At 49.4% G+C, this 22,073-nt stretch overlaps 1 protein-coding gene across 1 annotated transcript in view; it reads right to left on the bottom strand.

Annotated features, from left to right (window-relative positions):
- Positions 1 to 13,546, bottom strand: part of MYO18B (myosin XVIIIB) — a 219,806-nt gene extending 206,260 nt beyond the window's left edge. Inside the window, exons 1-3 of the mRNA XM_090257928.1 lie at positions 13,393 to 13,546; positions 3,076 to 3,179; positions 1,231 to 1,391 (exon numbers count right to left, since the gene is read on the bottom strand). Of these exons, the coding sequence (XP_090114054.1) occupies positions 1,231 to 1,391; positions 3,076 to 3,112 (198 nt within the window). The 5' untranslated portion in view covers positions 3,113 to 3,179; positions 13,393 to 13,546. The remainder of the gene's footprint in view (positions 1 to 1,230; positions 1,392 to 3,075; positions 3,180 to 13,392) is intronic.
- Between the last annotated feature and the right edge of the window lie 8,527 nt (positions 13,547 to 22,073).

Below are 22,073 nucleotides of genomic sequence, written 5' to 3'. Positions count from 1 at the left end.
GGCACATGGGGGCCAGCCAAGCAAACAACAGCTGAAGCGGAGAGGGGGCAGAACCAGGGCGGCCCCTGGGCTCAAGCCAACACTGGGTCCTGAGGCTACCAGATTCCCCAGCCTAATCATTGCAGCATTCACCCCTCTTTAAGGGGGCACTGGAAATACATGAGGAGATGCCCTTTTTGCCCAACAGATGGACTATTTCCAGAGGTATACTCTTTGAGCTGGGTTTTGAAGGATGCATAGGAGTTCAATAGCTCAAGCTGGAAAAAGGATTCCTCTCGGTGCACAGCTCTAGGCCTGCCTCCCTGGTGTCTAGGCTCATCATCCTGTCCGGGTTCCCTGGCTAAGGAGCTGGGGGAAAGGCGGAAACAGCACTGGCCACCACCAGGAATACATTTGCAAGTCCCTGAAGCATATAGGTAGTGCATCTTGGTCAACTATTGCTTCAATCCAGCTGTGCTATTCAGAGTAATTAAGGCTTTTTAGTAGGCATCAACCAGTCAGAAGGGGAGCAAGCTGGGGCCGGGTACTGAAGTTCCAATCAGTGGCAAGCATTTAACCTTCGATTACTGGATTGTGACCATTCCGGGGGACTAAGGAGAGGGGCCTAGGTAAGCACACCAGCTGTAGGGTACTTGGGTGGCTTGGAGCCATGGCTTTATTATCACCTGATATGGAAAAGTTTCAATATTTTAACAACCAATACAGCTACAATCAGTGAGTACCAACGGAGTATCATCTCTGCCTAAATTAAATAGAGCTAACGATACATCCTGAGCTAACATCTAGGTTTCTCTTTCTGCAAAAGTGGGATAAAATAATGCCCACAATCATGCATCAATTAATATCATTCATTCATTCATTCATTCAACACAAGAGTTGCTCAAGATACAAAGTTGAATGAGAGAGAGAGAGAGCTGTTGCTCTGAAGGACTCTCTAGTCAAATAAATCCCATGGTCAAGTAATTACTATGCCGACCACAATGAAGACAGGCGGAGAGGGCGCAGCGGGAATCGGAGGAAGGCAGGCAGTGGGAGAGCTTTCCAGAGATGTTACTTCTTAAGTTGAGTTTTGAAGGGTGCCAAGGAGTTCAATGGATCACGCTAAAAATGGGAAAAGGTGGGAGGGGGTAGCAGGAGCAAAGACAAGATGGCAGGAGACACCGAGGAGGTTCACAGGACAGGATGCAGGGCATTGGCAGGCAGCCGGCCCCCTTCCTGCAGGCCACTTACCTCTTCCTCCGGAGAGGCAAGCACCACCTGTTTCTTCAGTCTGGCTTCCTTAGACTCTTTCTCAGTCTCCCGGACCAGCTGCCTAATGAAGCCGCCTGGGATGACAGAGAAAAGGGTCGGGGGCGAGGAGGGAGGAGGGCTCCTGTCCTCTTCCCGAATCTGTTGTGCAGAAGCAAGAAAGGAAAGAGCTCAGTGAGTGAACCAACAGGGGCGAGTTGCCCTTCAAAAAGCTCGCAAAGAAGCCTGGGAGCGGGCCCGGGAGGACGTACATGACCAAGCCTGTGTGTGAGAGGCCACAGCAAGCCGGTGAGCCCATGAAAACAACGCCTGAGCTGCGCAAAACGGAATGCACTCCCGCCAACGTGGTTTCTGCCTGGGCCGCGTTTCCTCATGGTATGAATTTGGACCATGAAGGCCACTGGATTCCTTCCTTGGTATAGGACAGACCCATCTTAGTGTAGGACAGAGCCATCTCTAAAAGAACCTGTCCCACTTTTCAGAAGAGGTTGGGTCATAGGAAACCATCCAGTTTATATTTAATATAATAATCAATTACTTAATCACATAACCATTTACCATGTGCCAAGAACATGACAAAGTAGGGAAGGGCTTGTAGCCACGACGTTTATAAGGGTCCAACTCTACAACTACGATAAGGGTCCAATTGACTCAGTGCTATGGCTTCTTAGTGGTCCTTAAACAAGGGCCTGGGCATCCAGGGGCTCCCCAACACTGGGCCCTAAGGCTGGCAGGCTGGACACCAGCATTTTACCCCAGAAACATGGCCCAGGCCAGAGCTGACTGGAGTTGGGGCGCGACTAAGACTGGTTCCTTGGCCACAGTGGCCTTGCGGGCTCAGGCATGGGACTGGCTGTGGCCCCCCTGGGCTGTGTCTTTAACCAGTATTACTGTGACAGCTCATGAGGGGAAAAAATCTCCAGCACTTTCTATGGAAGAGCTATACATACACTGGCTTAAAATAAGCTGCTTATCAAGGTCCTTGGTGTGTGGCTAATAAACAGGGACCCCAAAGAAGATAAGGTCTGGAGACAAATCAGAGGCCATGGGCTAAGACGGGTCTGTGCAGCCCTCTGCCCAGTTAGAGAGAAGCAGGGGACACGTGAGGCTGGGCACAGGTTTAGACCACACCGCTCCCTCTCCTAGCAGACTGAAACGCACATACATGAGAGTGATTCTTAAGCACACTCAGCGGGTGTAAATTCTGCACCTTTCAGGATTATTCTCAAGGCTCCTCTCAGCTGGGTCAGGAAGGGGTGAGACAGCAGCCAGGAGGCAGCCAGAAAGGAGCTTCTCACCCACCCCACCCTCCAGCTTCCAATTCCGCAAGTCCCAAGCAGGAAGGGAGGATAGAGGGGAGGAGATAACAGGCATCAGAGAAGGAGGCAGCCCTTCTGGGTGTCTTGTGAGAAACGGAAAAGAGAAAAGAGGAATAACTGGGGAGAAGGGCCCCTTTCCAGTTTTCCATGGTGACAAAGGCGGGGGACCACAGACACCCATCCGCATGGCATAAGCCTGGCAGCCAACTGCTCTGCCTCTGCCCCACCGCCCGCACTCTTCCTCCCACACCAACCCCTGTGCTCATCAAAACTGCCATGAGGATGCAGAAGGGACAGCTGGTCTACCCTCATTCCCCCACGGCCTGCTGAAAGACGAGGCATTCGTGGGCGGGGGTGAGGGCATGCTCACTAATGACCAGCTGGCTAGGAGAAAATGGAAGGTGGGACTGGACATGCTACAGGGAGGCACTGGAGGTCAGACACTCTGCCCGAGGGCCACCCCTGCTGGGACTTGTCCTGCAGCCTGAGCCCCCAGCGTTACTTTCCTTCTGCTCCCACAGGGCGAGGCGTGACGAGATGGCCATGCTGAGACAGGGCCCGGGCCAACGGGTGAGATGAGATGGAGCTCTCTGCCAGGCAGCACCAGGGAGGCTTCAGATGCACCCAGCACAGGGGGCAGGTGGACGCAAGACGGATCCATGGAGACACAGTGGGGGAGAGAGGAGAGAGCGGGGTGAGCTCACAGATACTGTCCCGCTCCTACCGCACCCGATGCCCAGAACCAAGACCACACAGCCTGGCGCATCCCAGTCATGTGCACCTGGGAGGAGCATGGTCAGGTGGAGGCTGCTGGCTATGAAGAGGACAGTGCCCTGAAATCCTTTCCCTCTCGACCCCACACTGTAATTTTTTATTGAAATATAACACACAATCCACAAAGTACATAATCGTAAATGTATAGCTCAGCAGTGCTCACATAAAGAACACATCTATACAACCAGTGCCCTGATCGAATTTCAAATATTATTTAAAATTTTTTGAATAAAAAGTATTTTATTTTAAGCCATAATACATTTAAAATAATAATGTTAATTAAAAGGTTAAAAATAAGTTTTAATTAAATACAACTGAAAATAGTACTAGTCATTATCATTTAAATTGTTAAAAATAAATTTTAATCAAATCAAATTTAATTTGAAATATGATTTTATTTAGAAGTTCAAGAACAGCCAGATCTAATCTATGGTGATGGAGCTCAGAAGAGCTAATAGCTTTGGGCTGGGAAGGGGACAAGGGAAGTTTCTGGGGAGATGAACATGTCCTCTACCTTGCCCTGGATGATGGTTACACAAGTATATCATATGTAAATATTCATCTACCTGTATAATTAAGATTGAATATTTTCGTCGGCAGCCGTCCGTCTCGAGAGACGATGGTGTAGCTTCTTAAGAGTCTATCTGCACCGCCGAGAATGGCTGTGCAGTCCAACTCGGGAGTGACACGGTATCTGTCTCCTCCCGTGTTGAATCGACATCTTGCGATGACGCTGGAGTGTCCTCTCCAGTGAAGCTGAAGCTACAGAGCCTGGGCAGGGTGATATGGAGGGTCTGCTGTTGCCCATGCAGCAGACCCCCCCCTCTCTTCGCAGCTGAAGGGTCCAAGGGAAAGACGGAGTCAATACAGCTTGGCTTCAGGTGCGCCGCAGGAGTTGCCGGTGTTGACTACAACGTCAAACCGCCCTAGGGACTCCGGCTCCGGATTTTCTGTCGGGGTTTACTCCCTTAGCCTTTCCCCAGAAGAGGTATGCCGCAAGGCAGCGGAGGTTTTTTGGAGTCAGAGTTTTCCTTCTCTGATGTGCCCTGACTGGAAGATCGAACCAGCGACACTTAGCTCGCAGGCTGACGCTCAATCCACTGAGCCAAACCAGCCATTGAATATTTTACTCTTTGTAAATCATATCTCAATTTAAAAAATACATAGACCATCACCAGCCCCCATGCCCTTCCCATATGCCCCCTTCTAGTTACTGTTCTCCCAGGAGCAACCACTATCCTGACATCTAATACCATAAAACAGCGCTCTTTCCTTTGGGGAGGGAGCAGTTGGCTCCAGTTTGACCATGCAAATTGGGGAAGAGAAGGAAACCAAAGCAATTATTTGAGCAAGCACTTCAGGGAGACAATTCAGCTTATTTAGCACCACATGGGGAGCCTTCTCAAATGGTCATGACTTTGAGCCTAAAAAGCCCTCTTCAGAAAACAAGTTTGAGGAAGTAACACTAAACCAAAAACATCATCATTGTGTTGATTGTGGAACACACACACACACAAGACACAACCCAAGTGTCCAATAACTAGAGAATGCCAAATAAATTAAAGTCCATCGAACTTGAAGGAATATTATGAATTCATGAAGAGGGTATTTAGGAAACATTTTGAAACAGTTATACTGAGGTATAATTTCTATGCCACCCATACGATTTGCCTATTATAACTATATAATTTGATGGTTTTTTGATAAATGTACAGAATTTTAGAAATAAATTTACAGATTTTGGCAACCACCCCACAATCCCATCACCCCTAAAAGACCCTTTAGGCCCATTTGCAGTCTCTCACTGTTCCCACCCTCAACCCCAGACCACCACCCATCTACTTCCTATGGCCATAGTTCACCTTTTCAGGACATTTGATATACAGCAGTCCTTCTCTATATCGCAGTTCACTTATCGCAGCCTCACTGTATTGTGGAATTTTTTAAAATATTATATTTAATTATTTATCGCGGATTTTTCACTATATCACGGGATTTTGCGGTACTGTATACGCATGTTGTTAAAGTTACATAGGTTTAAGAGTGTAGAATATGTTTAAGAACATAAGTAGTGTTTATAAAAGTGTGGAAAAGATTAATAAGGGAGTGGGAAAGGCTAATAAGGGACTGGGAACGGTTTATAAGTGTGTGGGAAGGGTTTATAAAGCCTTGAAATATATATAAATACTAAAATAAATGTAAGCTTCCTACTTCGCGGATTTTCACCTATCGCGGGGTGGGGGGGGCAGGGGTCTAGAACGTAATACCTGCAAAAAGTGAGGGATCGCTGTAAATGGAGCCAGAAAGTGCACCTGGCTTCTTTCACTTTGCATAACGTTTCTGAGGTCCAACCACATTGTTGTATATATCAGTGCTCTCTGCCTTTCTGCTTGCTAACCAGCATTCCATTGTGTGAATGGCGCCCATCTCCAGTTATTCATTCACTGGTTGATGGACATTTGGGTTGTTTCCAGTTGGGGGGTGTTATGAAGAATGCGGCTGCGAACAGTCACGGGAATCTTAACGTGCCCGTCTGCCTCCCTTTCTCTCAGTCAGATTCCCAGCGGTGAGTCGCATTGCTGGGCTGCTTGGTGACTTGATGTTTGACTTGTTGAGAAATGACCAAGCGGTTCTCCAAAGCGGCTGCACTATTTCCCGTCCAACCTGCCGTGGAAGAGGCTCTAGGAAGCATTTGCAGTAACACAGGAGGGGGCTCCTGGTGGCTTGTGAAGACACGCATGGTGCAAAATTGCACACACGGAAACGATCCCAAATGGGCAAATATACAACAGTGCACGTAGAAAATGAAGAGTGGAAAGCAAGACACTGGGACCTTGGAATGAGTCTCTCCTCTCCCTTCTAGCTCGGAGGACACTGTCACTCATTGACCCCTCCTGGAAGATGCCACCCCATCCCCAGCTGTCAGAGCAACCATCATCCAAGAGTTTTTGAAGTCCTGTTGGCCTCTGAGTTACCGCTTTCAGTGATACGCGTAAGAAGATGCCTTGCGCAACCTTCAAAGTGATCTCTCATCATGCAGAGGCGGCAACACATCCCCGAAGCTGGTGCGAAAGGGCCCCTGGGGCTGTGCTGAAGCCAGGTCCTATCTTGCAAGAGCTCACCGTGAGCATCTCTTTCCAACTTTGCATTGGGCGGTGTCACGCTATTAGCTTATTAGCCCTGGGAGCATGTCTAGCCACAGAAATTGGCAAATACTACAGATCGGGATTTTTATTCAAAGAGCTGGCCTGTTCAATATTTACCAGGATGACATTGGCTGAGACCCCAGCAACTCCTACAGGACCTGGTGCAGAGGGAATCTCAAGATCCAAAGATCCAAGAAGAGACATTGTAGTTCAGAGGCGGTCACATGCCCATCAGGAGACCCTGGAAACGTGTCCAGGTGCAAATGACCATGTCTGTGGCTTGAGGACATGCCCCCAGTGTGGGCTCTCCAGCTTGCCAAGGAACCGGAGGGGCAGCTGATCTGCAGAAGGCCAGATCTCCGTGGAGAGGGGTGGAAGGAGAGGAGGGGGCCAGAAGACCCCTCCACGTTCACCCCCTTGGGAGACACTGCAGATGCCCCTGAGTGACACACAGCCAGAATCCACTCTGCTACACGCCTGAGAAGCAGAGCCCAGGTTATGAATAGGCCTGACGTGAGGTGGCTGCCCTGGCCTCGGCCCCCCCTTCCCATCCAGCCCAGGCCTGGCCTGACCAGTGGCTGCTTCCCAAGAATCGCCCTCAGCTTCAAGGCTCCAAGGGGAATCCTGGCTGTCAGTCCGGGCTGTCCTCAGCCGGGATTGCTGGCTATGTCCAGAGGACACGGAAGGCAGTGAGAGGGAACTCAGTGTGGGTCCTTCACTCCCAGAGTCCTGCCCCTCAAAGGCACCAGGCCAGCCCCACTGACCCAGGGCCAGGAGCCAACCCTAACTGGGGAGATTTGTCAAGCCTTAATTTAAGCAAGTGTTCTTACCACCCCATTCCCTTCCAGGCCTGAAACTCACACCTGCCTCATCAGCTGCTGCTGTAAGCCCATGAGGAGGCCCCAGATGCTCAAAATTCATGGTATAAAGTCTTGAGTCTCCCCTAAATGGTGAGGGAATCTGGTGAAAGGAAAAGCAACTCGAAAGCTAGGAGATGGTTTGAAAGTTTTCCATGCACACGTGCTCGATCTGAGTGGTCCCACAGGGCCCTCAAGGCCTTCCCGTCAACCCCCAACGTCCAGTACTGACCCAGCAGCCAGGCCTCCAGTGATTTCACCTGTCTCACAGGACAGACTGCCAAGTCTTCATTGGGGCCTCCAGGGTTCTCAAGACCACCTGCCCCTTGCTCCTCCGCTTCAGTGGCATGATTTCCCTGGATACAACCCTCCACATAGGTTTCTACCTCAAGGCCCTTGTACATACTGTTCCCTCTGCTTCAAATGCTGTTCCTTGTGCATGGCTCCCACCTTCACCTCCTTCAAGGCTTTTCTCAGCGTCATTTTCTCAGTGATCCTGCTCTCCCTAACCTGTTTGAATTGCAGCATAGGCCCCACCCCGTGTGGCTCAGCTGGGCATCTTTCTGCAAAGCAGAAGTTTGACAGTTGGATTCCCAGTCAAGGCACATGCCTGGGTTGCGAGTTTGGTCCCCAGTCAGGGGCGCATATGAGAGGCAACCGATGTTCCTGTCACACATCAATGTTTCTCTTCCTCTGTCTCCCTCCCTTCCCCTCTCTCTAAAAATAAACAAAATCTTTTAAAAAATAAAATAAATTGCAGCATAGCCCCCCCCCCACACCCTACCCCAGGACTCCCCATAGCATTTAATCGCTGCCCTTCATGCTATATTTATTTTTTGTTTTGTTTCTGACTCCTCCTGCTGAACAGTTTCCATTTGTTCTGTTCACTTATGTAGCCCCAGAGCCTAGAATACATACTTATTTCTCCATAAATATCTGGGGAACGAATGAGTGAATGAATAAATGAATTAAGGATTAGGAGCGCAGCTGAGGAGGGACCGAGCAGGCAGCTGGCAGCAAGTCTGAGGCAGGGTTTTCTGATGCCCCCCAGTGTCATCTGCATTTTCGTGTAGGGGACAGCATGTTATCATGGCCCAAGTTCATGTCCTGCCATCACCATTACCCTGTGGGACCCTGGGAAGTTCTCTGAGCCTCCGTTTTCTCGGCTGTAAAATGGGAGGACACCCACATACTAAGCAGGTGCTTGATCACCGTTAACTGCTCTGAATTATTATTTTCATTTTCATTTGACAGTTGCAAGTCAGCATGTTGCACCATTCCCGATGGAGGGGTCAACAGATTTTTTTTTCCTATAAAGAGCCAGACAGTAAGCCTTTTAAGTATGGAGGGAGTAGGGTCTCTGTTACCAAACTCAGCTCAACGTTTGCATTTCAGAAGCAGCCTTGGACAAGATGTAAAGGAAGGGGCGTGGCTGCTTCAATACAACTTTACATTTGAAACCAGGTGGAGAGCTGATTAGTCTTTGAGAGGTCGTTTGCTGACCCCCACCCCAGCTGCTGTCCCCTGAGTTTTCTAGGCTGCTCCCCACATCAGAAGAGCGCCCTTCACTTCACAAGAGACTGACCCGGGCGAGCACAGCAGGCTGCCTGCCCTTCAGTGGGCTGACGCCAGTCCTGGCGGTCTCACACCTAAGCTTGGGCCCCACTCTCCTTGCTGTGGGACTTCTCGGGGCTGCAAGTCCCCCATCTGTCAAAAAGGGGGCACCAGTCTTTCTTGTGCACTTTACAGGGTGGGGTGAGTACTAGACCCTCCATCCACCCAGGACTTCATTCTACTGTCCTTTATTATGTCTCCTCACTGCAGCCCAGTCCCCTATTGACTCAGGTTGAGCCCCAGTCTTTTAGGTTCCTGGACCCAATTCCAACACCTGCTGTGGGTCCAAGAATGCCACTCAGTCCCAACCTCTCTACGTGGAGGTAGCCTCAGCTCCCACGGGTGACGGGGCTCAGTCTCACAAGAACCTCCTCCACGTCAGACGCCAATGGCAAATCCAGGGTGTTACCTGGGCTTCTGTCCAAACAACAGCAAATCCAGGGCGCTACCTGTACAGTTGTTCCCTCGCCCCTCGCCTGGGGAGGGGTTGCCTGTACAGGTAGGTATCTCCTTCCAAGGCCCTTGCTGGATGCCTGAAACCATGGAGAGTACCAAACCCTTTATACACTATTCTTTCTCATCCATACATACCCTTCCACTCTCAGGAAACATTTTACAGCTTCTCTCTGGCACATCAGTTGCCAGCATCACCTCTCTTGAGCGCTGGGAACTTTACTAAGTTAAATAAGCGTGGCTTGAACACAGTCATGAAGGACCTCGGAGGCAGTAAACTGTGCTGGCGACTCCCTAACAGGCGCGGGAATGACTCACGTCCGGGGCGGGACGGAGCAGAACCTGAGAGATTTCATCTGGCGAGGCTACCGCACGAGATTTCATCATGAGTCTCAGAAAGGTGCTCGATTGAAACGTATAAGTTGTTTATTTCTGGAATTTTCCATTTAATATTTTTAAACCACAGTTGACCTGGGGTAACTGAAATCTTGGAAGGCGAAACCACAGATGTGGGCGGACTTACTGAACTTCAGACCAACTGGCTATAAATCAGATTCCCCGGACCCCTTCCTTGGGTTCTATTAATTTGCTAGAAAAGCTCACATTACTCAGAGAAACAGGTTCCTTGACCAGCTCACCAGTTTATCATAAATGAATGAACCTGGGAACAGCCAGGTGGGAGGGCGCATAGAGCAAGGCATGGGCACAGGGTGCCGCAAACAACACAGGGAAGAGAACAATAATAGAACTAAGAGAAAGAGCTGCCCCCCTTGGACAGAAGCACAAGAAAAGAAGAAATTCCTGGACCCGTCTCCCATTTCGTCGTTCTGTCCCCTTGGGCAAGTCAGAAACGTCTCTGGTTCTCAATTTCCTCCTCCATAAAACTGGAACTGTAACACGCTTGGATTAAACAAGGTAATGAGAGTGAATAGGCTTTTAGCTGTGCCTGTGAAGCTGTGTTGCATAATTTATTTTCATAGTTCAATGTGCTTATTGGACTAAACAGTGCAGGTCTTCAGCACAAAGGCACCAGGTGCCAGTTTCATTTTTACTCTCCCTGACCTTGGGCCCCTGCAGCCTCTAAATCTCTCTTCCTGGTCCGTAAAATGCGGCTCATAACTCCTGCCCAAGTTCGCAGGCATAACCAGCGTGAAGGAGACAGCGTATCCCAGGGGGCAACCATCTCTCTCCCAGTTCCACAGCTCGGCCAGCTGGCCTCCAGGAAACTGAAACGCAAAGCCCAGCTGACACCCAGCACAGCTGAAAACGCCCTCGGGCTTTCAGGAGCGGGGAGAAACCCCCTCGGGAGCTCGGGCCCTGAAATCCCGGCCTTCCCAAGCCTGAGGACTGGCTGCGGATTTGGTAAACCTGTGTAAGGCGATTCTCGAGGCTCTTCCCTGCATTGCCAGAAACTATAGATCTTTAAAAAGTAATCAGGGGGGAAGCTCGGGGAGAAGCAGAGCAGAAAAAAGAAAATTACGGAGATGATTGAGTCATGGCCCAGGGGGAGGCATTTGTATTGAATCCTTTTTCTTTGAGGCTTGGAGAATGATAATGGGGTTGGCCTTGCCGGCACCAGGGAGCCCTTCATCTTCTCTCAAACCTACGTTGTTTAAATAATTCAATTTCACGTGGTGGGGGCGCAAAGGGCACTGTGCAAAGACACGGTGGAGCCTTCACCACGTGTTAGAAAGTGAAAGGCTACATTCTGTCTGAGTCCAAACCATATGACGACGTTCTGGAAGAGGCGGAACTATGAACACAGGAAAAAAGATCCTTGGTTGCCGGGGGCTGTGCAGGGAGGGCGGGGAAGGAGGCGTAGGCAGGGCATCGAGGCTTTTGGGGCAGTGAAGTTACTCTGTATGAAACTACAGTGATGGGTACATGTCACACAGAATGCACACCACCAGGAGGGAAGCCCGGCGTACGCTCTGCACTTCGGCTGATTACGACGCGTTCCTGCGGGTTCCGCTGAAACAAGTGCACGGCTCTGGGGCGGGATGCTGAAACCAGGGGAAGCTGTGCCTGTGTGAGGATGGGAATGGGTATGTGGGACATCTCTGTGCCTTCCCCTCCATTTTGTTGTGAGCCTAAAACTGCCCTGAAAAAAAATTGAGTTTCTTAATTTAAAAAATTCAGGATATGCCAAATACCGCAGCAACTGACCGCCTGCTGAAACTGGACCGTTCGGGCCGTTGTTTTTTATCTACCTGGTAAAGCAGGACCCACTGAAGGGCTCTCTGACCGTGGCCTTGTCAAGACCCAGCCAGAGATGCTGCCCTTTGGCAGCCAGAGGAGCTCCTCTTCAGCTTTGGGGCCTTTTGTTCCCATCGCAGCATGCCGCCAGGAGGGCTTGCTCGTTCTCCTTATGAAATTTCGCCATGATCAGACCCCAACAGAGCAGTGCGCATGTTTGTGTTAATGGCCCGGTGGGTTTTGACAAGGTGGGTGCTGAGCAGCGGCTCTGCGGCGGTGGTTAGCTCACCGCAGAGGACAGGCCGCCCCCCTGCTCTGTTGAAACCACCTGTGAGGTTTGAAGTCTGCGGGTCCCTGGGCTCCTACCCCCAAGATGTTTTAGTAGTTCCGGGGTGAGCCTGGGATCTGCATTTCAGAAGGCCCCAGGGGAGGGTGATGTATTAGTTAGTCAAGGACTCACTCTGGGGGACAGTGCCCTGGTGTTGAATCCTAGAAGACACCTCTGGGGTGGTCTGGTCTCACCCCCTCAGGTGTCGGGAGCGGGGAGTAAAGCTCCGCCTGGGGAAGGACTGGCCCAAGGTCACAGAGAAGCCACTGCAGAGCCCAAACTAGGCTGCTCAAGGTGACCAGGCCTGTGTGCAGGTGGCACCAAATATCTATTAATTGGTGGCATGCAGACGCTCCTTCACCTCCTTCCCTCCTCACCCCACCCCCATTTCTGTCATTATTTTCTAGAACTCAGCCATCGCCTAAACCACACAGGCCCTCCCCCAGATACAGGGGATCACGCCTCAGGTCAACAGAAAAGACAGTGCCCCCGGGAACCCCCATCCTGCCGGGCACTGGAGTGGAACCCACAGCCTCCAGGGGCTGGGGTACTGACCCAGGCGGGCATCTCCCCGGCTGGCTGCAAAGGGAAAGTAGCAGCCCAGTTTCCCGGGTCCTGTGGGACGGAAACCCAGGCCCCTGCCAGGTCAGAGCCTGACTGGGCAGCTTGGGAGCAACCGGACGTTTCCCACCCAGCCACCGGCAGGAGTGGCTCTGAGGCCTGCAGCTGGCGGGCCCTTCCTGATTCCAGAGAGGGAGCCTCGCGTGTTAAATAAAGCGCAGCCCCTCTCTGTCCCCACCGGCCCGCCACAGAGGCCTGTGAAACATCTCCATTCACAGGAACGCCTGGTAACGGCCCCGCCAGACGAAGCATCTCCTCCGGGACAGAGGATCAAGTCAGCACCACATGAAACTCAACCCTTCGTCCGCGCACTGCCGCTCCCCTCCCCCACCCCATGTGGGGCTTCGTTTGGAATAAGAGAAAATCATTAGCACGAAGGCTTATCCTTCACAGAGGCGCAAAGGTAAAAGAAGAAGAGTTTGGCTCCCGGACCATAAACTGATAGCCAGTTAAGTAGAAATCACGGGCAGTTGATGAAAATAGAGACCCCCGTGTCTGCTGGCCAGCAGCGGAGGTTATCTCAGTACTCTCGACCTACCTTTAAAAATGATTAGCAAACAGCCAAGTCCTGACAAGGGAAATCCTTAAATGAGTCCACGCCCTGGTGTTTTGTTCTAAAAATCCTCCCACCCAAAACAAACAAAAAACAAGAAACTCTTGTTTTCTAAGAGAGGGATGAGCAGACAAGGCCACAGAGGCTGTCCACACCAGAAAGGCCGAAAATAGACTGAAAGACCAGAGGCCTGCCACCACGGCCCCCAAAAACACACTCTGGAAAATTAAAACTTGCCGATCAGCTCTGAAAGTTTCCCCCGTAAAACCCAGGCTGACAGTACCTTGTCCCCACAAGGCCACAGGTCACAGGAACCACGCCTGCCCAAGACGTCTCCCCTGGCAGCAGCGCAGAGACCCCAGCAAGCCGGCAAAGCAGGGGCGAAGGACGAATGTCACAGGCACCCCTCCCCACGCTCTCACACACGGTCCCTTCCCTGACCGCTCCTCCCTGTCCCTGCCCCCACCCTCCCTCTGCGCCAATGTGATAGCAGCAGCTGAGTCGACAAGTCATTTCTAAAATTAGCCAGTGAGCTCCAGGTCTGGCCAGGAGACGGCAGCCTGGGGTGGCCGCTGACCCGGCATCAGAGAGCATGGACATATTTGGTGGCACAGAGCAGGGGAGGGGACAGCTCCCGACGCAAGCACATTCTCACCCGTCATTCCTGTCCCGGCCAGGCCACACACCCACACTTCTGCCTCTGCTCCACACAGGTAACTGGACGCCATTGGAGTTGGGCAAGGAGGGCCCGGGTCTCTGGAAGGAAATAATGCGAACTAATGCTGCTGCCTCTTCGTCAACACTCCGTGCATATACGTGCATGTGCCTGGTAAGCAGGTAGCAGTTATCAGACACGTGACACCAGCCGGAGGGCTTTCTGGACTCATCTACTACTCCTGACAACCAACCCTGTGAGCTAGGGTTTCCCCGTGCCCATCTGACAGATGGGGAACCTCAGGCACCAAAAGGTTAACTGACTCGCCCAACGTAGTGGAGAGTCAGGATTCGAACCCAGGCAGTACTGGCTTCGGAGGGCACTGTCTTAAACACTGCACCAAACAGGATGCCATAAAAGCTGCTTCCTCCACTGCCTAGAAGGAGAAAAGTGGGGACTTCAATAGGTTAAGTGTATCGTGCAGGTGCACACAGCTAGGGAGGGGGGAGTCAGGACTCAAATCCAGGTCTTTCTGCCTCCAAATCCCACAGTCATTCAAACACGACACACTGCTTAAGAATCCTTTCAACCAGCAACGTTGGGGCATATTTTCTTCCCTTCTTTACTGGGCGCAGCACGTCCACAGCTGGGCTACCATGTGACTTGAACCTAGTTATAGACCCAGTGGCAAGGAGAGGGGGAGGAATGAGCCTGTTGGGGGCCCATGTCACCACGGCATCACCCCTAAAACAACCTTCAAATGACCTACTAAAATGTGCTCAGGCCCTGACCAGGTAGCTCAGTCCGTTCCAGTGTCATTCCAATATGGCAAGGTTGCAGGTTCGATCCCTGGTCAGGGCACATGCAAGAAGTGACCAATGAGTGAATCAATAAGTGGAACAATAAACTGATGTCTCCCACCTCCCCCCACCCTCAAATCAATACATAATAAATTTTTTTAAAACGGAAAGTCTAATTTTCAAGTGCCGGTGAAAACATGGCTCAACTAGTCTTCACTGTGCACCTTGCCACAGCCCTTCTGAAAACAATTTAATATTTTCTACAAAATGCGAACACAGTGCCTACACTACAACCTGCCTCCCACTCTCAGGTGAGTATGTATACTCCTAAGGAAAGCTTTACACAGGTATGCCAGGAGATGGGTCCACAGGTATTTCATATAGCATTCTTTGTAATAACACACGAAAGTTGTGAATGAAATAAAAGCCTGTCAGCAATAGAACGGATAAACACAGCGCATTCCTGCTACTGAATAACACACAGCAGGGCAAATGGATCCACCGCGGGTCTGTGCACCAACGTCAAAGCATAATGTTCAGTGAATGAAGGTCAAGCATTGAAATGTCATGTCTAGGATGATTCCGTTTATGTAGAAAGTCCAATATGGACAAACTAAGCAATAAATCATTTAGGGATATCATCCTATATAGATGATAATGCTGCAGGAGAACAGAATGATGAATGGAACATTCAGAAAAGTGACTGATGAAAGAAAGTTCAGGAAAGTGGTTCCTTCTGGAGGTTTTGAGGTTCGGTTTAAAGGGGGAGCGACAGTTACCCATAAGGCAATGTGGAGAAACCAGGGACATGGTGGGGGGAGAGCCTTCCTTTTTGCCGTCCAAGTACGCCCACCCTAATCCCTCACAGTTACCCTTAGAAACTTGGGATTGTTTGGCTGGGATGGGCCTTCAGGGTCATCTAATTAAACTCCTTGAACTTAGGGATGAGAACACTGAGGGCCAAAGTAAGCCTGCTGGGAGCTGGGTCCCCAGGGCTATTCTGCTCCTTCCAGGTGCCCGGGAGCGACTGGACTTGTGCGGCTCCCAGGAGCGGCCTCAGTTATGTAGGGTGTCGGCCGAGGGCTCCCTCACGCTGCTTCTGCTCAGGGAGCTGACTGTGTGGACGTTAACTGGTTTTCAAATCAGCAAACACAAACACCTTCCAGGAAAGCTCCATGGCCACATGGCCCCACTGTGACTTCCTTCTTTCCTGAACTAGCAAGATACACACGGTGTTCCCAGCTCGAGGACAGGAAGTATCCGCTCTGCCCTCCACCTGTAGGCCCACAGAAGGCTCTGCGCAGGCCTCTGCGGCTCTGGGGACACCGCCTCCATGTGACATGCGCCTGCACCGTGGGGTCCTCAGCATGTCTCCGTGGGAGCAAGGAGGGAGAGTGACGAGCCTTAACTCCAAGATCCCCCAGGGAGTAAGCTAGGGAGCCTGGCCGAGCTCCTTCACAAACTGAAACAAGATGGACCTGCTGACTTTGCACGTGGGCCTGGCTTCGTGCCGCCCTTGCCACGTATCCCACGGGAGGAACAGGCGGCCAGGCTCCAAACCTCGAAACCATTCCGCTGGCTGTGCCCCAACAACCCACACAGCCAACAGAAATGCCTGTCGGCAGGCAGTCCCCTTCCCCTTTGTAAAATCAGCCTCTGCGTGAATTTTCCCCGAAGTTAGGATTCTTCAGAATGAGTCCCCACCTGATGTCCCAACAACGTGATCAGTGCAGTTTTTACTTAAGGGGGTGGGGAGGAAACAGCACACCCAAGGAGGTATCTTTGTACAGGTTCTTTTTATTGAGATTTTTATATATGCAATTGATCATCACAGAAAAACCTGCCCTGCTGCTCCAAAATTACAGAGGGTGACACACCACACACGGGGGTGACGAGGACGTGGAGCAGCTACTCCGTGGGACCCTACTTCAAACGTGCACTAGTAGGTCTACCGAGACAGGACTATGAACTCCCGCTGGCACAATCAACGTGAGAAGAGCAAAAACAAGTAACTTCATGGGTACAATGTCTAGATTTACAATATCTAATTCACTGGCTTCACTGTGTATAGCACTGCGCAGCAGAAAACAGACTTCTTTCTTCAAGGGTATCACACTTTGCCAAGAAAATAGCCAACATGTTACTACGTGGATGGCTCTGCAAGGAGGCAGAGGCAGAGAGAAAGGTCAGCACGTGAGGAGGAGCCTCCTCTCACGGTCCAGATCTTTCTGTTTCATGTCCACCCTTGAGGGTCCTTGCGAAGACCTCTCGCCGAGTTTTGATCGTACACGAGGGCTTTTGCCTTTGTGACCTTGTTTTTCGAACTAACTCAAAACAGCGAGGAGAAGAGTCCCATTCAAATGGGCTACTCCAGAAGCGGTGTTTTTAAACACAGCCGATTTGTAAAGAAGAGGGAGTGCCCAGGAGGAAACTTCCTGGAAGTACCTGGTAAACCACATGCACAGTGGATGGCGAGACTGATGGTGGGGATTTGGCACAAGAGTAAGAAGTGAACGATGCTTTGCAGGCAAACCTCAGCTCCTGGAGGGTGACCTTGAAGGGAACTTGACCCGCTCATGTACACAAGGCCAGGGCTTTACAGCTCAATCTACACCAGGGAGTGACAGTGAAATGCTGGACTGAAATCCTTCTCTCCTTAGCCAGGCGAGAAGAAAGCATCGGGGGGCCTTCGGAAGAGGTAGATGAGAGCCGCAATTCACAAGTTCACTGTCAGATGTTATTAAAAAGTGCGCCCTCCTCTCCACACAGACGAACGGATGAGCTCTGGCTGAAGACAGCCCACGGCAGCGAGGAGATTTCAGTGTTATGTTGTGAAAAACAGGAAGGACTGCCATTTCTTTAAATAACGAACTATACAAATAAAAAGGAGCAGAAGCCATAAGGAATGCTTTCAATGAAAACAAGCTGAAGGAGTCAATAAATAATATAAAATGCTTTTGTGCTACAAGAGAACTCTTGTTTTATATGTATGTAGCTTAGCAATCTTTATGTTACCCAGAAAGAGCCAAATCTATTTATTATAATTCATTAAAACATAGAAAAATTCAATTTAACAATAAAACTAAAAATGGCCAGTGTTGAGCTTATAAACCACATACAATATATATATATCAGGGAACACAATCACCTGAGAAACAAATCCAATTTCAAGCCCTTAGTAATATAAATACATGGTTAGAAATATTTCTCCATTCCCTACCCTTATGTTTTATATTAAGACAAAATTAAAAAATGGAAGCAGTTATGTTTTCAGAGATGATTTTGAGATTGTTAAGTATGGGAGATTCAATTCTCAGAATATGAATTATTTCATTCTAAAATGCAGTTTTTCCCTGTATTTTTGACAAAATGCATACACTAACCCATGTTCTGCCATCTATATGTGTGTGTGTGCATTTAAATAAAGGCAATTTAAAATGTGAGTGCTGCATTGACCAACAAACGCCAACCCCGGCGTGCCAGGAACGTGGGCCCCAGGAGTGGCGAGGTGGCTGGTCACTGGCACCCTCAGGCCTTTGGATGGTGCCATGCGGGGGAATCTGTTCTTCTTTGAGGACAAAAGAAATCTACAGCCCATTCTGACTTAAGAAAATGAAGAGTTCACTTCAGAGTTCAACTTTCATTAATTCTATGGTAACATTTTTTAAAATGTGGCCTGGATTTTTTAAAAGAAATCCTATTGACATAAATCTAAGTAATTCCAGCCTCTGAAGTCAACCTTACCTGGGAGGGAAAAAAAGCAGGTTAGATACGCAGAAAAGAAACATTTTGAAAATTTGAACAATCAAAGCTCACTCTAGAAACGGAGAGGCTTGGGCAGCAAGCTGTCCCGTGATTCTCGGGGGTCCGTTGCAATTTCGATGGATGCACAAAATGTCTGAAACTGACCAACAGGGCAACGCACTGAGGGCCCCCTGGGCGCCCTCTCGGCCCCCCGAGGCTGCAAGGCACACGCACCAAGATGCGCCTCCCCCGAGGACGCTAGAGGATGCTCAGTGGCAGCTTGATTTCTATGAATGTCCTTATGGAGAAAGCAAAGGGGCCTCTTCATAACTTCAGCAGCTCTATGTTCAGAAATAAAGTGACCAAGTCTCACAATAATTACTAGTCCACATCTATTATAAGGGGTGCTTTATGGCATAAAGGGAATTACCACCTTTTTTAACCATTTCTGCCACTGTTCTCTCTGTGATTGATACCCAGTCCTCCCATCTCCAGCCACCACCGGTCACGGATCCCAGTGAAGCCCAGCTCCTCTCCAGGTACAAACAGGGCAGCCCCCCGGGCTGGGGAGGAGTTAATGTCATCTCTGAATGACACTGTTAACACTTCCCTGAATGTGACTAAGAAAAGAAATCACATATGATTAAACCATACAAGGTAAGTGTGATCTTAATCTCAAACCAAAAGAAGTCCAACTTCGAGAATTTTGCTTTTTGTTCTCGTTAAGTTAAAATTTTGACACACCAGAAAAATCAATTCCACTGAAAAATCTAATGTATTGAATTGGCCCACCTCTAGTTCTGAATGAAATAAAAAATCATTAGAGAAAAAAACACTTTGATCTTCTAAATCTAGTTAAATCATATTGTCAATTGGTAACCAATATTTTTTAATGGTCAGTGAAGGCCTTAAAACAATTGTTTCTAATATCTTATATTTCAAAGTGCAAATCAAAATAAACGTTGCTTAAACAGGCTGCGGTTTGTTGTTGTCTCCCTCTTGCTGATTTGTCGTTTCTGCTTTTGTTGCCTCTTTCCGGGCAGAAGGCTTCCTTTCCTCGGTGCACCTTGACCTCTGGCCCCTTCTTCTCAGACACGAAGTTTGAAAGGGCAATTTCAGTGAACTGGCCGACCAGAGGCGTGAGTAATGACACATCTGCAGAAGCAGTGAAAGAGTAACTAATTTCGATGAGTTTTGCTGAAGAATCATCCTTAAACATCACACAGAAGAAAAAAATCACGAGTCCCAAGGATAGGAGGGGGTAAATGCACCAAAAAGAATGTTTCAGGTTAAAAAAAATAATCTCAGATTCATAAGTTTTAAATTTTCTCCATATATATTGCATAGCAGCTTAAAATAATCTATTATTATTAGAGTTCGCTTTATTGATTCCTTTGAATTACGAAAGCAAGACTTATTATAGCATAACTTTATAAAAATAATATCATTCAATTATCTTCTTTGACAGTGTTAAAATATCCCAACCATTTATATATACTTGTATATGTATTTCTAAAATAATGAGAACACTTGTGCAGAATTTTGTCTTTTTTAATGGTCCAAACATAGGAAGGGTCGAACAGCTAGGAAGGCTATAACACTCTTAAAACCTTCTAAAACAGCCTCGTGTACCAAGACCTCTGCACAAATAACCTCCTCTGACAATCCCAGCACCAGCAGCTGACACCACAGGCTCGCAGAAGTGTCTTCTGTCGGGCAGCAAGAGCACCTACCCCATCGCAAGGGCTGCGGGCACAGGTTCAGGTACAAGGCTCCCGCAGGACTGCCAAGCCAGGGCCCCAACGCACTCGGAGACCTGTCTTCGTGAGCTGCCACCGCAGCCACAGAGAACTGCCAATGAACTTCATCCATGTAACCCCCTTCCCAGCCACGCTGTTATCAGTCAGGTGTGAGCTGGGGGAATATAAAAGTTTACTTGGAATAAGTTTGAGGCATAAGGGTTCCTGGGCTATCTTCCAATTTATACCTCTTATGAGCAATATTTCAATTTCTAAGAGAGCTTGACCTTACCTTCCACTCCAGACCAAAAATTGTATTTTTCAAAGAGAAGCTAGTTGGTGAAGCTCATGTCCCAGGCACGAAATGCAAGACGCTAAGCCCGAACCCTGAGGGGGTCCGCGTGCCTTCTGCACGCGCGGCTCGGAAACGCCTCAGCTCTGCGCGCTCAGCATGCGCATCTGCAGTGTCGAGGGCAGTGACGCGCCCGGGAGGACGCTCACTCTTTGTGAACAACTGCTTTTCTGTCTTGGTGGGGCTTTTGCATTTTTTGTTGTTTTTTTTAAAAACAGAATTACTGTTCCGCCCTTTTAAAACTGAGAATGCATGTAAATATACACCCCTCCTCCTATACCGGAAACAGCGGGCAGCAGAACACACGTGTTAATTTAAACCCCGCCTAAGAGCTGAGGTGGAGAGTGACCCTCCGAATTTCTTTTCCAAAGTAACTCCTGTGAAAAATAAAAGACTCTTTCAGTAATTATCTACCCAGCTCTCAAAATAGAGCCTCATTTAAAAAGTACTATCTTTCCCCAGGAACACAGCACAGAAATGCAAACGCAAAGATTTGAAGCCACTAAAGACGCCAAGGGCAGGACACGGGCAATGGAGACGTCAAGTTACGTATGTTGTTCGAGTTGTCTTAGAAATGTACAATGAAATTGCCTAAGAACAGGACGCATCAGTGGGTGTTCAAAACTGTTATTATTATTTCTAGTCTGATGACACAGAGGACTTTGCTGGGACACACCCTGGTTCTCATGAACCAGTGTTCGTTTGGGGTGTGGGTAGGGTGCGGCACGTGCCTGGTCGGGGAAGGTGTCCCTAGGATCAGGCACAGTCTCCATGCTCCGATGTCACTGTCACAGAACAGCCCACCTGGTGCAAAGTATTATTCACTAATGGCAGGTAAACGGCGACACAGAAGTCAACATACACAGTTAACCTAGTCTGACACATTCATTCTTTCTTCAATAAAATTCATTTTAAATTATACTAAAAAAGTGAAACAGAGTTTCCTTCCCTTACACATCCATCACTGATATGTTTCCTGAGGTCAGGCAGAAGGATCCAGAATTTCCGTGGCACACAATGGCTTACAGTCGACACCCAACAGACTTGTCCGCAAACATGAAGATTTCTGACAATTGTCATTGCCCTGAAATTAAAAACCCCACTGCCTCTCCTTCAGGATCTCTGTAAACTTGCCCATTCTGAGGGACTCCCGTGGCCTCGGAGGGCACGTTCCCTCTGCTCCCTGCGCACGGAGGGCTCCCCGTCGGAGGCAGGCCTGCACCTGTGGGCGCAGCACCCACGGAGAGGGCGCAAGTGCCGCCGTCTCGGGAAACATCTTCAACTTTCAGCCCCAGGACAGCAGGAAGTTGGTTCTGAAGGCTGCGCCCCTACCCCCAAGCAGGATGGAGCAAAGACAGAAAATCAGCCGTGACTGTTTACAGATCAAACATGGCAACCGGGACATCCATTACCCACCGCTGCGGACACTTAGATTCCATCTTGGCAAGTCGCAGATATGTCTGAGATCAGACGTAGAAACGAAAGTGATGAGTAGGAATCATCTCAAGTTCGAGGTTCATAGATACCAAAACGAGTGTGCAGCAATGAAAAAACATGTTCTTTTCTTCAGTAGTTTTGCATGTGGACCAACGTGACAGCGGCGGGGCCCTCAGCAGGGGAGGGAGGCCCACCCCGGGCCTGAGGATGGCCGCGACTCCTATCAGGAGCCTTTGG

This window comes from Furipterus horrens, unplaced genomic scaffold (genome assembly GCF_987537825.1).
Source record: "Furipterus horrens unplaced genomic scaffold, mFurHor1.1.pri manual_scaffold_11, whole genome shotgun sequence".
Lineage (NCBI taxonomy): Eukaryota > Metazoa > Chordata > Mammalia > Chiroptera > Furipteridae > Furipterus > Furipterus horrens.
The sequence above is the reverse complement of the archived record's forward strand: the minus strand, read 5'-3'. Positions and strand labels throughout refer to the sequence as shown.